Raw genomic sequence first — 17682 nt, 5'->3', positions numbered from 1 at the left:
CGGGGGTCTCTGGGAGGCTTGCTTTATTGTTCTGCAGCCGGAGCGAGCGGCAGTGGCGACGGCGGCGGCGGCGGCGGCGGCGGCGGCGGCGGGCGGGGGGCGGGGGTCCTGGGGGGAGGGGTGCGCAGGGAGGGCGGGCCGAGGGAGGGAGGGAGGGAGGGACAGGGGCTCCGGGGGCGGGGCTCGGCGCTCGGACTGCTCCTGGGCCCGGCCTCCAGAGCCCGCAGCCGCGTCTGCCTGCGGCCCGGCCCAGCCTCTGGCTTTTAAAACCCAGGAGCTGGGGGAGGGGGAGAGAGGTGGGGGAGAGGCCGGCGGAAATGGCTGCGCTGGGCCGGGCCCCGGCCTGGGTCTCCTGGGAGGGGTCCCGGGGATGCCTCAGCCTGCGCGTGTGAGGAATTCCCCCGCGCGGCTCAGGAAACCGCGGCCCGGCGGCCAGCAGCATTGTCGGGCGTGTGGGGAGAAATGGAGCCAGGCCTGGGACCCACGCGCCCCGGACTCGGGGTCTTCTGAGGAGGAACGCAGGGCGGACCCCAGTCCCGCCGGCCTCGCTCGGGGCCTGGGGCGCGGGATCTGCGGGGGCGGGCGGGGGAGGCGGGAGCCGAAGGAGCGAGTGCTGAGGCAGCGAAAGCGCAGCGCGCGCCCTGTGCCGCAGTGGCTCCCGCCGCTCGGTCACCCCGGCTGACCCCGTGCCGGCTGGAGGGGCCTCCCCGCCCCTGCCTCTCTCCCCCTGGGCGGGTGTGCGGCGCAGCGGCGTCGCTGCGAGCCGGAGTGGAGCTGGAGAGGGGCTGCCACGACCCTGCTCCAGAAATTCTGCTGCTTTGGGGGTTTTCCGCCCTTCCGCTCGGCTGCAGCTCCCCACGGCAGCCCCGCAACCAGGCGGATAACCCTTCCCTCGGCCGCCCGCCCAGCGTTTGCAGCCCCCATGACGTCAGGCTCAGCGGCCAATGGCGGGGCGCCGGGAGCGGGGGCTCCGGGGTTCCGGGCCGCACAATGGCCGCGCGCGGGTGCCTATGTCCCCAGTTAGGGCCTGGCGCCGCCATTGTCCCCTCACCCGCCCCGCCCGGTGGTCCGGGTCTACGGGCTCCGAGCGCGCTCCCGCACGCCCCGCTGCCGCTGGGGACCAAGGTCGCGGGGGCGGCCCTGGGGAGCGTCCCGGCGCGGGTGTGCCCGGAGCGCGTGCGATACTGGAGCGCGCTCGTTGCGGCGCGCAGTGACCTTGCGCGGGGCGGACCCGTGGACAGCGGCTGGGAGCGCGCGGCGGGCTGGCCCGGGGGAAGACGGCCTGCGGGGGCGCGCTGCACTTGCTGAGCTCAGCGCCCCGCCCCCGGCCGCCCGGCCCAGCGCTGAGCCCGGGTGGGTGTGACCCGGCCCGCCCGCGCGGGGGGTGCGGTGGAGACCACGGACCCGCTTTGTGCCAGCCGCCCCGGCAGCGGCGGGACATTCATCTTGCGTGGCAGGCACTCCCGAGGGGTGGGGGCGGGGAGTGGCCGCCCCCTTATAGCTGAGCGGCAGCCGGCTAGGCTCGCGGTGGGGGCAGGGGCGGGATCCCCCTCAGCCGAGCCGCGCGGGTCCTGGCTCCCTCCCAGGGGGGGCCGGGCCAAGGCACAGCCGGAGGCGCGGGGCCAATTAACATTTTGATTGCTGGACTGGGGGGCCATCTGGACCGAGGCCTAATTACCCGGCACACCCTCGGGGCGCCGGCAGGACGTGTCAGGCGCGATCCCCTCATCACCCAGCGCTCACCGCCTTCTCCTGGACCCTGTCCCTGCCCTCAACTCTGTCCTTCGACTCCATCCCTGGCCTCCTCCGCACGTCCTAGTATTCTTGCCTCTCTGTCCCCACACTCCGGGCCCTCCGACCCCCAGCTCTGTCCCCTTCCCCCATTCTTCCATTCGTCTGCCTGTACCCCCATCCCTGTTTCTCTCCTCTACTCCTCCCACTTCATCCCTTCTCCCCGCGCCATTCCTGTCGTCCGGCTCTCACCCCTTTTCCCTGTCCCTCTATCCACCCTCTCAGCCCCTTCCACTCCTGCCTCTGTGCCCATACCTGCCTCTCTCTGTCAAACTCCTCGCCCCCTTTGCCCCCAGCCCCCTTGACGGAAGAGGCATCAGAGCGGGACACATGTGTCCCGCGGCCAGGCGCTCCCGCGGGAACCATTGAGGCGGCCCTTGCCCCAGCTCAGGTGGAGCCCGCAGCCTCCCGGGACCCCTGGCGGGGAGGGACAGCTGGGTCCAGGCCTTGGCCATCAGTCTGAACCGACCCGGGTGCGGAGCGCACATGCGACCCGAGCGCAATTACTTGGGCTTCCTCACCCCGCCCCCCCAAACATCCTGACTCCCCCTTCCCCCTCACCCCCAGCATCAGGAGGTCGCTGTGGTGCCCCAGTCCTGGGCCCCAGCTAGGAGAGGCTGGAGGAGGACAGTGGACGATTCTCACGCTCTGGAAAAGTGTCAGTCCTCCTGCATGGGAGGCCTCCCCGAGTCTCCTACTGAGAGCTGCGGCCTTGGGAGGCTCTGTTGCAGGAGAGGAGAGGTCCTGCAGCCAATTAAAGTCCTGGTACCCCTAGCCACTCTCTGCAGAGCCCCTCTTGGGGAGTCTCTTCCTGCCGCCCTGATGCAAGCCCCAGTTCTGCCTCTTGTCCCTTCAGGTGGGTGCAGTGTTGGCTCTGAACACTGTGCCCTCTGCTGCTGGCCGCACCTCTCCCTGCCCCTCCCAGGCCCCATGTTGTGGAAACGTCAACCATAAGGGTCAGGTGTCCCCACTCTTTTGTCTCCAGCACCCCATCCTTAGCAAAGCCAGAACCCCTGGTGTGCCCACCCTCAGATCCTGCAGTTGCTTTCTCACCCACCCTTGCCGTATTGAGGCTCCAACCCAGGAAATCAGTGGACAGCCCAGATCCGAGGGTCCACCCTGCTGGACGGAAATGATGGGCAGAGAATGCGGTGTTGAATGGAGGTGAGAGGTATGGGGTGCAGTTACTGGTGGTGATGGAGCACAATTGGTTAGAAGATGAGGACATTGACTTGGAGAAGAGGTCAAGGCTTGGAGGGGACAGGCAGTCTGCAGCAGTTCATCCACAAGAACATTAGACCACCAGGAATTCGGGCAGTGATGGGCAGGGTCGAAGCCACAGTGAGAGCTGCTGCTGGGTGGTTGGTGGCCGATGACATGTGCTCCAGCTGGGTTGCTCAAGGAGAGGAGGGAATTGGGGTCTGCAGGCCTCAGCCAGGAGCACAGGATTGTTTGGGAGATAGAGAAAGCAGCCCCCAGAGAGGGCTGTGGGGAGGGACAGCATGGAAGGAGGGCCCTCAGCAGGGAGGATGCAGGGTCGCTGGGGACAGAGCCCCTGGGGAGGGTTTTAGGATGAGGGGGGATCTGTATTCCAAAATGGTTCTGGCAGGGTTGTGGGGGAGGCATGGGGACAAAGGCATGAGGAGTGGCCCAGAAAAGCCCAAGGGCAGACTTGTCCCTGCTGGGGCAGGAGCTTTGGAGGAGCCACAAGAGCAAGGTTGCTGCACAACACAACTGTAAATGTGTGTCTGAAAAACAGAAGCAGAGGCCTGGCGCGGTGGCTCAAGCCTGTAATCCCAGCACTTTGGGAGGCCGAGGCGGGCAGATCACGAGGTCAGGAGATGGAGACCATCCTGGCTAACCCGGTGAAACCCCGTCTCTACTAAAAAAACACAAAAAACTAGCCGGGCGAAGTGGCGGGCGCTTGTAGTCCCAGCTACTTGGGAGGCTGAGGCAGGAGAATGGTGTGAACCCGGGAGGCGGAGCTTGCAGTGAGCTGAGATCTGGCCACTGCACTCCAGCCTGGGCGACAGAGCAAGACTCTGTCCCAAAAACAAAAACAAAAACAAAAACAAAAAAAAACAAAAAACAAAAAAACATAACAAGTTAATATTCTGATTGTCAAAAGAAATAACTGGTATAAATGAACTTTTTACAGAACAAAGATGCTGAGACTCCAAAGGGGTTAGCAGGTGATTGACTACAGAAGAAATAAGAGGCCTTATTAGGAATCAAAGACATGCTGGCTGGCTGCAGTGGCTCTTCTGTCATCCCAGCACTTTGGGAGGCCAAAACGGGTGGATCACTTGAGGTCAGGAGTTCGAGACCAGCCTGGCCAAAGTGGTGAAACCCTTTCTCTACTAAAAATAGAAGAATTAGCTGGGCGTGGTGGCGCACATGCCTGTAATCCCAGCTACTCGGGAGGCCGAAGCAGGAGAATCGCTTGAACCTGGGAGGCAGAAGTTCCAATGAGCTGAGATTGCACCATTGCACTCCATTGCACTCCAGCCTGGGAAACAGAGCAAGACTCTGTAAAAATAAAAATAATAATAAAATAATAATAATAATCAAAGACATGCAAATTAAAGGACAAAACGCAGATTTCAGAGTTTTTTTCTTGTTTTATTACAGAAAATATCAAATATGCACAGATGTGCAGAGAGCCAGTTAATGCAAGTTCCCCTCTTGCCCAACAAGCACCTTCACTAAAGACCAGCCTATGGGTGGCCGGGCGCGGTGGCTCACACCTGTAATCCCAGCACTTTAGGAGCCTGAGGTAGGTGGATCACGAGGTCAGGAGATTGAGACGTTCCTGGCTAACACGAAGAAACCCTGTTCTCTACTAAAAATACAAAAAAAATTAGCCGGATGCGGTGGTGGGCGCCTGTAGTCCTAGCTACTCTGGAGGCTGAGGCAGGAGAATGGCGTGAACCCAGGAGGCAGAGCTTGCAGTGAGCCGAGATCGCACCACTGCACTCCAGCCTGGGCGACAAAGCGAGACTCCATCTGAAAAAAAAAAAAAGACCAGCCTATGGGCATCCTGCTTCCTCCCCGACTCCCTCATCATTTTGAAGCAAATCCCAGACATCGCATCACAAAACGCCATCTTTGGCGGGCCGCAGTGGCTCACACCTGTAATCCCAACACTTTGGGAGGGCAAGGTGGGCGATCACTTGAAGTCAGGAGTTTGAGACCAGCCTGGCCAACGTGGTGAAACTCTGTCTCTACTAAAAATACAAAAATTGACTGGGCATGGTGGCTCACGCCTGTAATCTCAGCACTTTGGGAGGCCGAGGCGGGCGGATCACCTGAGGTCAGGGGTTCGAGACCAGCCTGGCCAACATGAAGAAACCCCGTCTCTACTAAAAATACAAAAAAATTAGCCAGGCGTGGTGTCAAGCGCCTGTAATCCCAGCTACTTGGAAGGCTGAGGCAGGAGAATCGTTTGAACCCGAGTGGCTGAGGTTGTGAGCTGAAACCGCACCACTGCACTTCAACCTGGGCAACAGAGTGAGACTCCACCTCAGCAACAACAGCAAATATATATACACAAAAATTAGCCAGGTGTAGTTGGGTGTGGTGGCTCATGCCTGCAATCCCAGCACGTTGGGAGGCCAAGGCGGGTGGATCACGAGGTCAGGAGTTCCAGACCAGCCTGGCTAACACGGTGAAACCCTGTCTCTACTAAAAATACGAAAATTAGCCGGGCGTGGTAGCGGGTGCCTGTAGTCCCAGCTACTCAGGAGGCTGAGGCAGAGAACTCCTTGAAATCAGGAGGCGGAGGTTGCAGTGAGCCGAGATCGCACCACCGCACTCCAGCCTGAGCGACAGAGCGAGACTCCGTCTCAAGAAAAAAAACAAAAACCCACCCGGCCCATTTTTCTCTTGATAAACACATGAGCAGGGGTGGGGGTGCAGCTAAGGAGGTGCAGAGCTGGGTCTCAGGGTCCTGCTTGGGCCCAGTCCAGCTTGAGCTAGGGGTGCCTGGAGGCAGGATTGGACCCCGCCTTCTTCTTGCTTTCAGCAGGGCAACCCCTCGGTCTCCTGTGTCCCGCTGGCTGCATGGCAGAGAGGCCAGCAGCTCTGAAATGGCCCAAATCCCACCCCCTTCCAAGGGGTCCAACTGCCTGACCTGCTCAGACCTTCAGCTTCAGGCAGGGGTCACTTAATTTCTCTAAACTGGAGATATAATTTTCATAGTGTAAAATACCTTATATAAGTAGAATTCCATCAGTTTTAAAAACACATATTCTCTTATAATCCAGTCACCTACAGAGACGCAAGATACTTCCATGCCCTACAGGATGGTCCTTTGGGGCAGGTGTAAAGTTGTAAAGGAGACATTGAGGAGAGGCTGGGGGAACCTGAGAGTGAGGCCTGGGAGGAGGCAGAGAAGGGGGATGTGGGGAGGGAAGAGGTGGGGGAGGGAGAGGCAGAGGTGGAGGAGGCAACTCTGGAGGAGGGGGAGGAGAGGGCTTCCACCAGAGGGCAGCCCCACCTAAGCACTGCAAGCACTCCTAGCAGCTGGGCTCACTTTCCTAGCAGGGTGATATGGGGAGGGCTCTGGAAGTGGCTGGGGGGCACTGACCTGCCTGCTCGGTGGAGGCCCAGTGTCGACGGCCTGGCAACCTCCTAATTCTTGATGCAGCATAAGCCTCTCCACCTTCACCTTCCTGGACCTCCCCATGGTGTGGCTTCCTGCTGTTCCAGCTGCTGGGAGTCTTGTCACCAGCAGCCTTGAGGGATGGCCGCAGCTGCAGAGCCCCTCGCCCAGGGCCACACTCTCCTAGGGGTGGCCACACCTGGTGACTGATGGAGACAGGACTGCAAAGGCCCTGGCATTCCTGCCTGAGGCAGGACAACTTTGATGGGCCATCTTGGCTCAGGCCTTTTGGGGACCAGCAGGGGCCGTTGCTCCTGGGTGGCCATCACTCCTCCCTCGGCCTCATCTGACCTCCTCACCCTCCCTCCACAGATGTCCATCCCTAAGGCAGTCCTGTAAATATCCTAAAGCCCCAAACTCAGGCTCAGAGTCCCTTCCTGGAGCTTCATTCTGCTCCCTCCAATGGAATGTGATCTTTCCAGCCATGTTCACACTCCTGTCCCCAGTTCCACCCCCAGCCCCCATGCTCCCTTACCCCAGGTTCCCTGAAAGTGTTTGGGCCTGGCTGTCCTCTCCACTCTCTCCTGTTGGCTGAAAAGTCCCTGGGGACAGTGCACATAGCCTAGCTTCTGCAGCAACCGTTTCTACTCCTCACCCTGGCCCAGCCCTCCTGGGCTTCTTCTCATGCCTATTCACCCTGCAGGGAGCCCAAGTCTCCTTCCAGGAATCCCATCATCTCCTTGCCCTCTCCCACCCTCAGCTCCTCTGCCCTGGTGCTTTCACTCCAATACCTCAAACTCAGTAGAGCCATCAGCCCCAACACGTCTCTCGGCCTATGGCAGCTGCTCTCATGGAGCCCCAGGAATTGTTCCTCTGGGCATAGCTCTTGCGGTGCCCCCTCCGATACTGACCTGGGTCTGGCTGTGGGCATCAGCAAAATTGGTGCAAGCCAAGGCTGTGACCATGCACACTGTGGGTGACTCCAGAGCTCTGGTTCGCTTTGGGATGCCTGCAGCTACAGCCGGGAGGAGCTCAGACGGGGCTATTGAGGACAGGCCATGCAGAGCGTTCCTGTGGGACAGGTGCCGCAGATGGTCCAGCCTCAGCAGACCTCCTGGCCAAATGCAGTCACACAAGTAACCCCAGGTACAATGCTTGGGATAGAACTGCCTCACGGAGCCAGTCAGCCTGCACAACAGGATAAATAATAAGTTGCTACTGCCTGGGCGCAGTGGCTCACATCTGTAATCCCAGCACTGTGGGAGGCCAAGGCAGGCAGGTCACCTAAGGTGAGACATTCAAGAGCAGCCTGGCCAATATGGTGAAACCCTGTCTCTACTAAAACATACAAAAATTAGGCCGGGTGCAAGTGGCTCACACCTGTAATCCCAGCACTTTGGGAGGCTGAGGCAGGCAGATCACCTGAGGTTAGGAGTTTGAGACCAGCCTGACCAACATGGAGAAACCCCACTCTACTAAAAATGCAAAATTAGCCGGGCGTGGTGGTGCATGCCTATAATCCCAGCTACTCGGGAGGCAGAGGCAGAAAAATCACTTGAACCTGGGGGTCGGAGGTTGCAGCAAGACGAGATGGCCACTGCACTCCAGCCTGGGCAACAAGAGCAAAACTCCATCTAAAAAAAAAAAAAAAAAAAAAAAAAAAAAAATTAGCCGGGCACAGTGGCTCACACCTGTAATCCCAGAACTTTGGGAGGCTGAGGAAGGTGGATCACCTGAGGTCAGGAGTTCGAGACCAGCCTGGCCAACATAGTAAAACCCCATCTCTACTCAAAATACAAAAAAATTAGCTGGGCATGGTGGCAGGCACCTGTAGTCCCAGCTACTCAGGAGGCTGAGGCAGGAGAATCACTTGAGCCTGGGGTTGCAGTGAACGGAGATTGTGCCATTGCATTCTAGCCTGGGCAACAAGAGCAAAACTCTGTCTCAAAAACAAAACAAAACAAAAATTAGTGGGGCATGGTGGCACATGCCTGTAATCACAGCTACTTGGGAGGCTGAGGCAGGAGAATCACTTGAACCAGAAAGGCGGAGGTTGCAGTGAGCCGAGATCGCACCACTGTGCTCCACCCTGGGTGACAAAGCAAGACTCCATCTCAAAAAGAAAAAAACAAAGTTGCTACTAGCATCTACATTTTACACAGCAAATAGGCGACTAAAACAGAAGTTGGCAGCTGCTGGACCAAATACCTAAAATCAGTGGCATTGGCTCCAGGACTGGGTGGCATGGCAAGCAGAGGCCTGAGGAGACTGTCAAGAGAGACAGGGAGTGAAGGAGCCCACGAGGAGGATGGAGGAAAATGAGCCGTGTCAGCAGGATGCCCAAAGAGGCATTGCCACAGCAACCTGGAGACGCAGCTGCACCTGACGCTGGGCTCTGGGCCATGAGATGCAGGCAAAATGTGAAAGTGCCCGGTATGGGATGAAATGCCCCGCCACCAAGTAAGTATGTGTTGAAGCCCCAATCCACAGTGTCTCAGAATATGACAATATTGGGAAATAGGCCCATTGCACGCAGATTTAATTAGTTCAAGTGATGGTGGAGTAGGGTGGCCCTTTTTTTTTTTTTTTTTTTTTTTTTTTTTTTTTTCTTTTAAAGACAGGGTTGACCGGGCGAGGTGGCTCACGCCTATAATCCCGGTACTTTGGGAGGCCGAGGTGGGCAGATCACCTGAGGTCAGGAGTTCGAGACCAGCCTGGTCAACATAGTGAAACCTTGTTTCTACTAAAAATATAAAATTAGGCCGGGCACGGTGGCTCAAGCCTGTAATCCCAGCACTTTGGGAGGCCGAGGCGGGCGGATCACAAGGTCAGGAGATCGAGACCATCCTGACTAACACGGTGAAACCCTCTCTCTACTAAAAACACAAAAAACTAGCCGGGCGAGGTGGCGGGCGCCTGTAGTCCCAGCTACTCGGGAGGCTGAGGCAGGAGAATGGCGTAAACCCGGGAGCGGAGCTTGCAGTGAGCCGAGATCGCGCCACTGCACTCCAGCCTGGGGGACAGAGCAAGACTCCGTCTCAAAAAAAAAAAAAAAAAAATTATACACCGGGCGCGATGGCTCACGCCTGTAATCCCAGCACTTTGGGAGGCCGAGGCGGGCGGATCACAAGGTCAGGAGATCGAGACCACGGTGAAACCCCATCTCTACTAAAAATAAAAAAAAAAATTAGCCGGGCACGGTGGCGGGCGCCTGTAGTCCAGCTACTCAGGAGGCTGAGGCAGGAGAATGGCGTAAACCTGGGAGGCAGAGCTTGCAGTGACCCGAGACCTGGCCACTGCACTCCAGCCTGGGGGACAGAGTGAGACTCCGTCTCAAAAAAAAAAAAAAAGGCCGGGCGCGGTGGCTCACGTCTGTAATCCCAGCACTTTGGGAGGACGAGGTGGGTGGATCACGAGTCAGGAGTTCGAGACCATCCTGGCTAACATGGTGAAACCCTGTCTCTACTAAAATTACAAAAAATTAGCCAGGCGTGGTGGCGTGCGCCTGTAGTCCCAGCTACTCAGGAGGCTGAGGCAGGAGAATGGCGTAAACCCGGGAGGCGGAGCGGAGCTTGCAGTGAGCCGAGATTGTGCCACTGCACTCCAGCCTGGGCGACAGAGCGAGACTCCGTCTCAAAAAATAAATAAATAAATAAATAAATAACAAAATAAAATAAAATAAAATTAGCCAGGCATGGTGGCTCATGCCTGTACTGCAATCCCAGCTACTCAGTAGGCTGAGGCAGGAGAATTACATGAACTCAGGAGGTGGAGGTTGCAGTGAGCCAAGATCACACCATTGCACTCCAGCCTGGGCAACAAGAGAGAAACTCCATCTCAAAAACAAACAAACAAACACACACACAAAAAAAACACACAGGGTCTCATTCTGTTCTCCAGGCTGGAGTGCAGTGGTACAGTCACAGCTCACTGCAGCCTCGACCTCCTGGGCTCAAGTGGCCCTGCACCTCAGCCACAGGTGTATCTCACTGTACCCAGCTAATTTTTTAAAAATTGGCTGGGCGTGGTGGCTCATGCCTGTAATCCCAGCACTTTGGGAGGCCAAGGCAGGCAGATCACTTGAGGTCAGGAGTTCAAGACCAGCCTGGGCTGATCTTGAAACTCTGTCACTACTAAAAAAATAAAAATAAAAATAAAAAAATTAGCCTAGCCTGGTAATACATACCTGTAATCCCAGCTACTGGGGAGGCTGAGGCAGGAGAATCACTTGAACCCAAGAGGTGGAGATTGCAGTGAGCTGAGATCGCACCCAGTGCACTCCAGCCTGGGCGACAGAACTAGACTCCATCTCAAAAAAAAATTTTTGTTGTTTTTTTTGTATAGGCGAGGTATCACTATGTTGCCCAGGCTGGGCTTGAACTCCTAGGCTCAAGGGAGCCTCTTGCCTTGGCCTCTCGAAGTGCTGGGATTACCGTTGTGAGTCACTGAGCCTGGCCTGTCTTCCATACCTATGGTTCCTTTGTCACAATTAAGACACCAACATTAGGCCGCTCATGCCTGTAATCCCAGCATTTTGGGAGGCCGAGGGGGTGGATCACCTGAGGTAGGAGTTTGAGACCAGCCTGGCCAACATGGTGAAACCCCATCTCTACTAAAAATATAAAAAACTAGCGTGGTGTTGGGCGCCTGAAATCCCAGCTACTCGGGAGGCTGAGGCAGGAGAATTGCTTGCACTCAGGAGACGGAGGTTGCAGTGAGCTGACACAGCGCCACTGCACTCCAGTCTCAGTGACAGAGTGAGACTCCATCTCAAAAAAAAAAGAAAGAAAGAAAGAAACCAACCTTGATATGTTACTGCTAACTCCAGGCTTTATTTGGATTTCACTAGTTTTTCTACCTAGGTCCTCTCTCTGTTACAGAAATCTATTCAAGATACGACTTTGCCTTTAACCATCATGTCTCCTTAGTCTCCTGTGGTCTGTCACAATTTCTCAGTCTTTCCCTGTTTTTCATGACCTTGAGAGTTTTGAGGAGCACTGCTCAATTTTATAGATTGAATGAGTCTTTGGTAAAGTGTCCCTCAGTCGGGGTTTGTCCGATGCACTCTCGTGATGAGGGTTTGGGGTGTAGGGAGGAAACCACAGAGGTGATGTGGGCTTCTCATTGCATTGTCTCAGGGCTGACGTGACATCACTGGTGAGGCTGACCTCAGTCACCTGGTTAATGTGGTGTCTGCCAGATTCTTCTGCTGTCAAGTTACTATTTTTCTTTTCTTTTCTTTTCTTTTCTTTTCTTTTCTGAGATAGAGTCTTGCTCTGTCCCCCAGTGTCTCCCAGGCTGGAGTGCAAAGGTGTAGTCTCGGCTCACTGCAACCTCCACCTTTCCGGTTCAAGCGATTCTCCTGCCTCAGCCTCCTGAGTAGCTATGATTACAGGCGCCTGCCACCATGTCCAGCTGGGTGGGCCCGCCCAACCAGTTTTTTTTTGAGAGATGGGGTCTCAGCCGGGCGCAGTGGCTCACGCCTGTAATCTCAGCACTTTGGGAGGCCGAGGCAGGCAGATCACAAGGTCATGACATCGAGACCATACTGGCTAACACGGTGAAATCCTGTCTCTACTAAAAATACAAAAAAAAAAATTAGCCAGGCGTTGTGGCGGGCGCCTGTAGTCCCAGCTACTTGGGAGACTGAGGCAGGAGAATGGCGTGAACCCGGTAGGCAGTGGAGATTGCAGTGAGCAGAGATCGTGCCACTGCACTCCAGCCTGGGCGACAGAGCGAGACTCCGTCTCAAAAAAAAAAAAAAAAAAAAGAGATGGAGTCTCACTCTGTTGTCTAGCCTGGTCTCAAACTCCTGGGCTCAAGCGATTCTCTTGCCTCAGCCCAGCCTCCCAAGTAGTTGAGACTATAGGTATGTGGAACCACATCTGGCTCATTTTTTGTATTTTCTGTAGAGACAAAGTTCACCATGTTACCCAGGCTGGTCTCGAACTCCTGGGTTCAAGCAGTCCACCTGCCTTGGCCTCTCAAAGTGCTAGCATCACAGGCGCAAGCCACAACGTTCGGCCTAATAATCTTATTAGTTTGACTCACACTTGCCAGCAACTGTTAGAAAACTCCAAATAGGCTGGGTGCGGTGGCTCACGCCTGTAATCCTAACACTTTAGGAGGCTGAGGCAGGCGGATCACGAGGTCAGGAGTTTGAGACCAGCCTGGCCAGCATGGTGAAAACTCTGTCTCTACTGAAAATATAAAAATTAGCCAGGCATGGTGGCAGGCACCTGTAATCCCAGCTACTCGGGACACTGAGGCAGGAGAATCACTTGGAACAGGAAGGCAGAGGTTGCAGTGAGCTGAGATCACACCACTGCACTCCAGCCTGGGCGAAAGAGCGAAACTCCATCTCAACAACAACAAATGTAAATTACAGTAGCTTAAACTGGAAATTTGTCTCTTTCACATAAATAGAGTCCAGTAGAAGCCATGCAGGACTAGCAGGGCAACTCCACAATCATAGAGCTCCCTAGTTCTATGGGTTTGTTTGTTTGTTTTGAGACAGAGTAATTCCAGCACTTTGGGAGGCTGAGGCGGGTGGATCACCTGAGGTCAGGAGTTCAAGACCAGCCTGGCCAACATGGTGAAACCTCATTTCTACTAAAAATACAAACATGAGCCAGGTGTGATGGCACATACCTGTAATCCCAGCTACTCAGGAGGCTGAGACAGGAGAATTGCTTGAGGCCGGGAAGCAGAGGTTGCAGTGAGCCGAGAGCACACCACTGTACTCCAGCCTGGGTGACAGAGCAAGACTCGGTCTCAATAAATAAATAAATAAATAAATAAATAAAATATCCGTTGGGCCATGTGCACCTGCACACCAACAAGCAAGACCTTCCTCCTGCAAGCTGCCCCCTGGTTTCTCTGCCCATGGCAGTAAAACTTCCTGCGTGATCTTTACTGTCCTCTTCTTTCCACCATCTCTTTCCCCCTCCTCCCCTCCCCAGTTCTGCGCTGCTGAGGCCCCTTCCTTGAGGCTGTTCCTGCAGAGGTGTTCATGCCTCTTATGAGTCCCCATCTTACTTAACATGGATTCCTTCTCCCTCTGTTTGGGTCCTCTTCCCCTGTGGCCTCTTGTCTGCCCCTGTGTGTCTGATGCCGGGGCTCCATCTTTGGCCCTCCTCCTGTTCTCCCCCATCTTCTGCATTGCCAGGGACATCTCATGCAGTGCTTTAGCTTTAGGGACCTCCCAGGGCATGATGGTTTCAGGTCTATGCTTCCCCCTTTCCTTTCTCCCCAGGGCTTTTCTGCCTTTTCAAAATCTCCCCCACAAGGTCCCATAAGCTCCTCGGGCCTTGTCTAACTCGGAACTCCTGGCTGCCAACCCCTCTCCCCATGGCCTCCAGCCCCAGTGCCCAGGCCAGACACCCTGGACTCCCCTGAGTCCCTTTTCTTCCCAACCCACTTCCCGCCCAGCAGCAAATCCCATCAATGGGAGCCCGGAGCTCAGAACTGCCTGTGATCCTTGCTCCTCTCTGTTCTCCTCTGCCCCTCCCGCTCCCTTTCCTCCCTGCACAATTCCTGTAGCCTCCTGGCCTTTCCCCACAACTCCCTCCCTGGGTCTTAGTGCATCTCTGCTTACAGCTCTCCAGCAGATTCCCACGGCACACAGGACTAAAGCTCTGAGCTATGGCCTCCAAGGACACTGCCCGCCCTTCCCACCTCTTCTCAGGCCTCCTTCTCCCTCATCCTCTCTACTCTGACCAGCCCAATCCCCTTGCAGCTTCTCCAGCACACCCAGCTCAGTCCTGTATCACGCCCTTGTGCTGTGCGTGCTCTCTGCCAGGGATGCCCTTCCCCCAAAGCTCTCCAGCCGGAGGGACGCTGCCCCTCCAAACACTCTCCATTCGGGGCCCCCTTAGACCACCAGCTCCAGGGAAGAAGGACTTTGCCTGAGTGAAATGGAGCCCTCAACTCAAACCTGTTTGTTACTGCCACTCTAGGACACCTTGAGCCCCATCTTCTGGGGAGTGGGGGTCCCTGCACTTGTGCTGTTAATAACAATTGCTCCCAGGGACTACCTGAAGCCACTTCAGTGGCCCCCATATCCTGCCCCAGCGATGGCTCAGGGTGCCTGTGTGCCCTGAGTTTGAGCAGCTTTGGGATTGGAGGTCAAGCAGAGACTCTTAGGTCATGGTTCCAGGCAGAACTGGCTTCATGAGCCTGCAACCTGGGCAGTCACACAGGGCCCCAGGCTCAGAAAGGCCCCATACTTGGGTTTTTGTTGTTGCTGTAATTTTGGGATGGAGTCTCGCTGTGTTTCCCAGGCTGGAGTGCAATGGCGCGATCTCAACGCACCACAACCTCCGCCTCCCAGGTTCAAGCAATTCTACTGCTTCAGCCTCCTGAGCAGCTGGGACTACAGGCATGCACCACTGCACCCCACTTAACAACTTTCTAACAATGGGCTCCACACTTTCATTTGGCATGGAGCCCTGCAAATTACGTAGCTGCTTCTGGTTGCAGGAACGTTCAGCTGATAATGCCTGAAGATCCAGAGAGCCAGGTGCTGCTTTCCCTGGGACCCCATGGCCCACAGCCTTCTCTGCTTCCACAACAGCCCCCAGCACTCAGGAGGCCTCAGGTGCTGCAGTGAGAGCTGGGGGATCCACTAGAGAGGGGAGCGTGGGCCTGGGGTTCCAGCAGGCATGGCGAGCAGGTGTCAGGGACGTGGGCCTGGGGTTCCAGCGGGCACAGGGAGTGGGTGTCAGGGTTGTGGGCCGGGGGTTCCCGCGGGCATGGGGAGCAGGCGTCCGGGCACTGCACATCCTCCCTCCTAGGAGGCCCTGCACCCTGGCCTGGGACTCTCACGCCCACCCCCTTGGAGCAAGCGGCAGCAGCTTTGTGGCTATTGGGGCAAGCATGCACCTCAGGCGCACGGCTTGTTCTCTGGCTGCACCCCACCCCATTGCTGGTTGGAATAGCAGCAGACACCAGATCCAGAATGGGCCAGATTCTGATTTCTGGATTCCACACATTGGTCAGCACTTCTGAGGTCAGGTAGGACAAATTAAGTGCTGCTGGCTGAGAGGCCAGAGTTCCCAGCCTCTCTAGTGATGGGCCCAACCTCAGAGACCTGACTATATACCATCCCTTGCTCCCAGCTGTTCCTGCCTTCAAACCCAAGCTGTGGGGTTTGCTTCAGCCAGCTGGAAGGCACTGGCTCTCTGAGGTCCTAGGAGTGTGCAATAGTGGAAGACCTAGGCATCGGAGTGCCTCCCCTGCCCCCGAAAATGACCCGTGTGGAAGCTGAGGCAGCTTTATTGAAAGGAAGGACAGTGAGTGGGTCTCACAATTTGATCTGCCCCAGAGTGGGGCTGGGAGGTTACCGAGAACGCAGTCCTGGGGTGGAGGAGGCCCTCAGAATCACACCTCCAGGTGTCACACCTCCAGGCTGGACTGAGAGGAGCTGGGCTTGTGACCCACGGGGTTCTTACGCATCACGGTGCGGCGCTAGGGGGTGGCCAGTGGCGAACCACGTGCCGGTAGGAGGTGGCCAGGTAGTCGAAGTAGTTGATGTTGAGTTTCTGGGCGATGTAACGGCCCAAGTATTCCATTTGCTGTGGGAGCAGGTGGCGCTCAACTGGGGCCGGGACAGGACAGACCCCGAGTCGCCGTCCAGGCGTCTCCTTCCCCTACCAGGCCGCATCCCCAGTCCTGCCCGAAGCCCTGGCGCCCTCTCCGGCCCCCAGCAATGAGGGCTGCATTGTATTTACCCTCTGCGTGAGGAAACGGCCCCACCCAAAGACCTTAAACAGTGATCTTGTCTTCCTGTTCCGAGAGAGGGCGCGTGTCTGGGCGGAACCCACCTCGTAGCGCTCCGACAGCTGCACCAGCACCAGCGGCTCCAACCTGTGGCCGCCGAGGACCAGCTGGAAGAAGCACCTTCCGTAGGCTGCGGGGAGAGTGGACTCAGCCGGCCTGACCGCCCCTCTGACCTCCCAAGCGGCTTCCCCGTCCCTGGCCCACCCTCCCGGCCAGTCACCGTCGGAGTTGAGGGCCAGGCGCACGTAGACCAGGTGCAAGGGGCCCTGGCACACGGTGCGGCCCTGGATGGAGAAGTGGTACACGCCGCGCGTGTGGTTCAGCACCAGGCGGCGTCGCGGGAGCGACGAGATCACGAGCCACAGGCCCACGCCCACGCCGTACGCGAGGAAGACCCAGGTCTCCTGTTTCTGTACCTGCGGACGCCGCAGGGAGCGTCTGAGCTGAGCGGCACGAGGCCGGCCCTTGGGGGAGGAGGGCGATGGGGGTCGGGCCCAGGGGCTCACACCTCTCTCAGGGAGCCCAAGCTGACCAGGACCACGCAGACGACAAAGAGCAGCATCCCCTTCCACAGCGTGTCCAGGTAGTACTCGAGCACGAAGACTGGGGGCGGCGCGGCGCATGAGGACGCCCCGGCCCTGCCCGCAGCCAGGGGTGGCGGTGCCAGGGCTTGGCCCTGACTGGCTGGGTCCGCGCAGGGCTAGGGGAGGCAGTGTCTCCGCCCCCAGGAGCACCGACTGGCCCCGCCCAGGGCCCTGGCTCTGCCCACCTGGCTCCGCCCTATTCAGGCCCATCCCCGGACCCGCCCCACCCCGCCCCGCCCAGCCTCGCGCGCACCGTTTGGCTGCTGCTGCATGAATGGGTAGAAGCTATTGTTTTTGAGGCGCCTGGCCAGGTGGCGCTCCGGAGAGGAGAGTCCTAGGGACCAGAGCTGGAAGCGCCAGCCGATGGAGGTCGTGGGCAGGCTGCCGGGCCTGGCCTTAGGCATCTGCGTCAGGCAGAGGTGGTCAGCCCGGCCGCTCGCCCGCTGCCACCGCCTGCTGCCCACAGCGACGCTCCTACCTGGGTGAACAAATTCTTCAGGGCTGCAGGCCCAGGAAGGAGCAGGAGCTCATAGGCGACTGGCAGGGCAGCGAGGCCAGGGAGCGGCCCAGGGTGGACCGCGCACGGGTTCTAGAAGTTCTGGGCGGGTTCTAGAAGGGGCCGCTCTGTTAACCACCTCCTAGGGAGTCCGGGGTGAGGTCCTGCGGTGGGCATTAACTTCTTGGCCAGTCCATCCCCTGGAGGCCCCCTGTATGGCCTGTTCACAGTCCTCATCTGAAAGGTGGATGGATGGACACCCTAGGACTGAGCTGGAGAGAAATTTGCAGGCGGGGACCCCTCAATGAGCCCCACAGCTGGGCGGGGCCCCACCTCTCCCCCTACATGCAACCACAGACAAGCTCACCAGTGTTCCTGAGGGTGGAACACACACACTGGTGCCAGCAGTGGGCAGGCAAAGGCATGGC

At 57.4% G+C, this 17682-nt stretch overlaps 3 protein-coding genes across 4 annotated transcripts in view; 1 reads left to right on the top strand and 2 right to left on the bottom strand.

The window, feature by feature from the left end:
* ADCK5 (aarF domain containing kinase 5) overlaps window positions 1-17682 on the top strand; it is a 77705-nt gene that overhangs the window by 22390 nt on the left and 37633 nt on the right. The window lies entirely within an intron of this gene.
* SCRT1 (scratch family transcriptional repressor 1) overlaps window positions 1-17682 on the bottom strand; it is a 48753-nt gene that overhangs the window by 5764 nt on the left and 25307 nt on the right. The window lies entirely within an intron of this gene.
* On the bottom strand, window positions 15655-17548 carry TMEM249 (transmembrane protein 249). 2 transcript variants are annotated; one of them, XM_050800996.1, is made up of 5 exons: window positions 17237-17548; window positions 17012-17162; window positions 16395-16590; window positions 16219-16304; window positions 15655-15969 (listed from the first exon to the last, which is right to left on the bottom strand). In XM_050800996.1, the coding sequence occupies exons 2-5, from the start codon at window positions 17160-17162 to the stop codon at window positions 15863-15865; spliced, it is 540 nt and encodes a 179-aa protein (XP_050656953.1). In that variant the 5' UTR covers window positions 17237-17548; the 3' UTR covers window positions 15655-15862. The 2 variants fall into 2 exon arrangements, with proteins under 2 accessions (XP_050656953.1, XP_050656952.1); XM_050800995.1 differs by having other exon boundaries at window positions 17012-17548.

The sequence above is a fragment of the Macaca thibetana genome, chromosome 8 (genome assembly GCF_024542745.1).
Source record: "Macaca thibetana thibetana isolate TM-01 chromosome 8, ASM2454274v1, whole genome shotgun sequence".
NCBI lineage: Eukaryota > Metazoa > Chordata > Mammalia > Primates > Cercopithecidae > Macaca > Macaca thibetana.
Note: the sequence above shows the minus strand (reverse complement) of the source record. Positions and strands in the feature narration are given on the sequence as shown.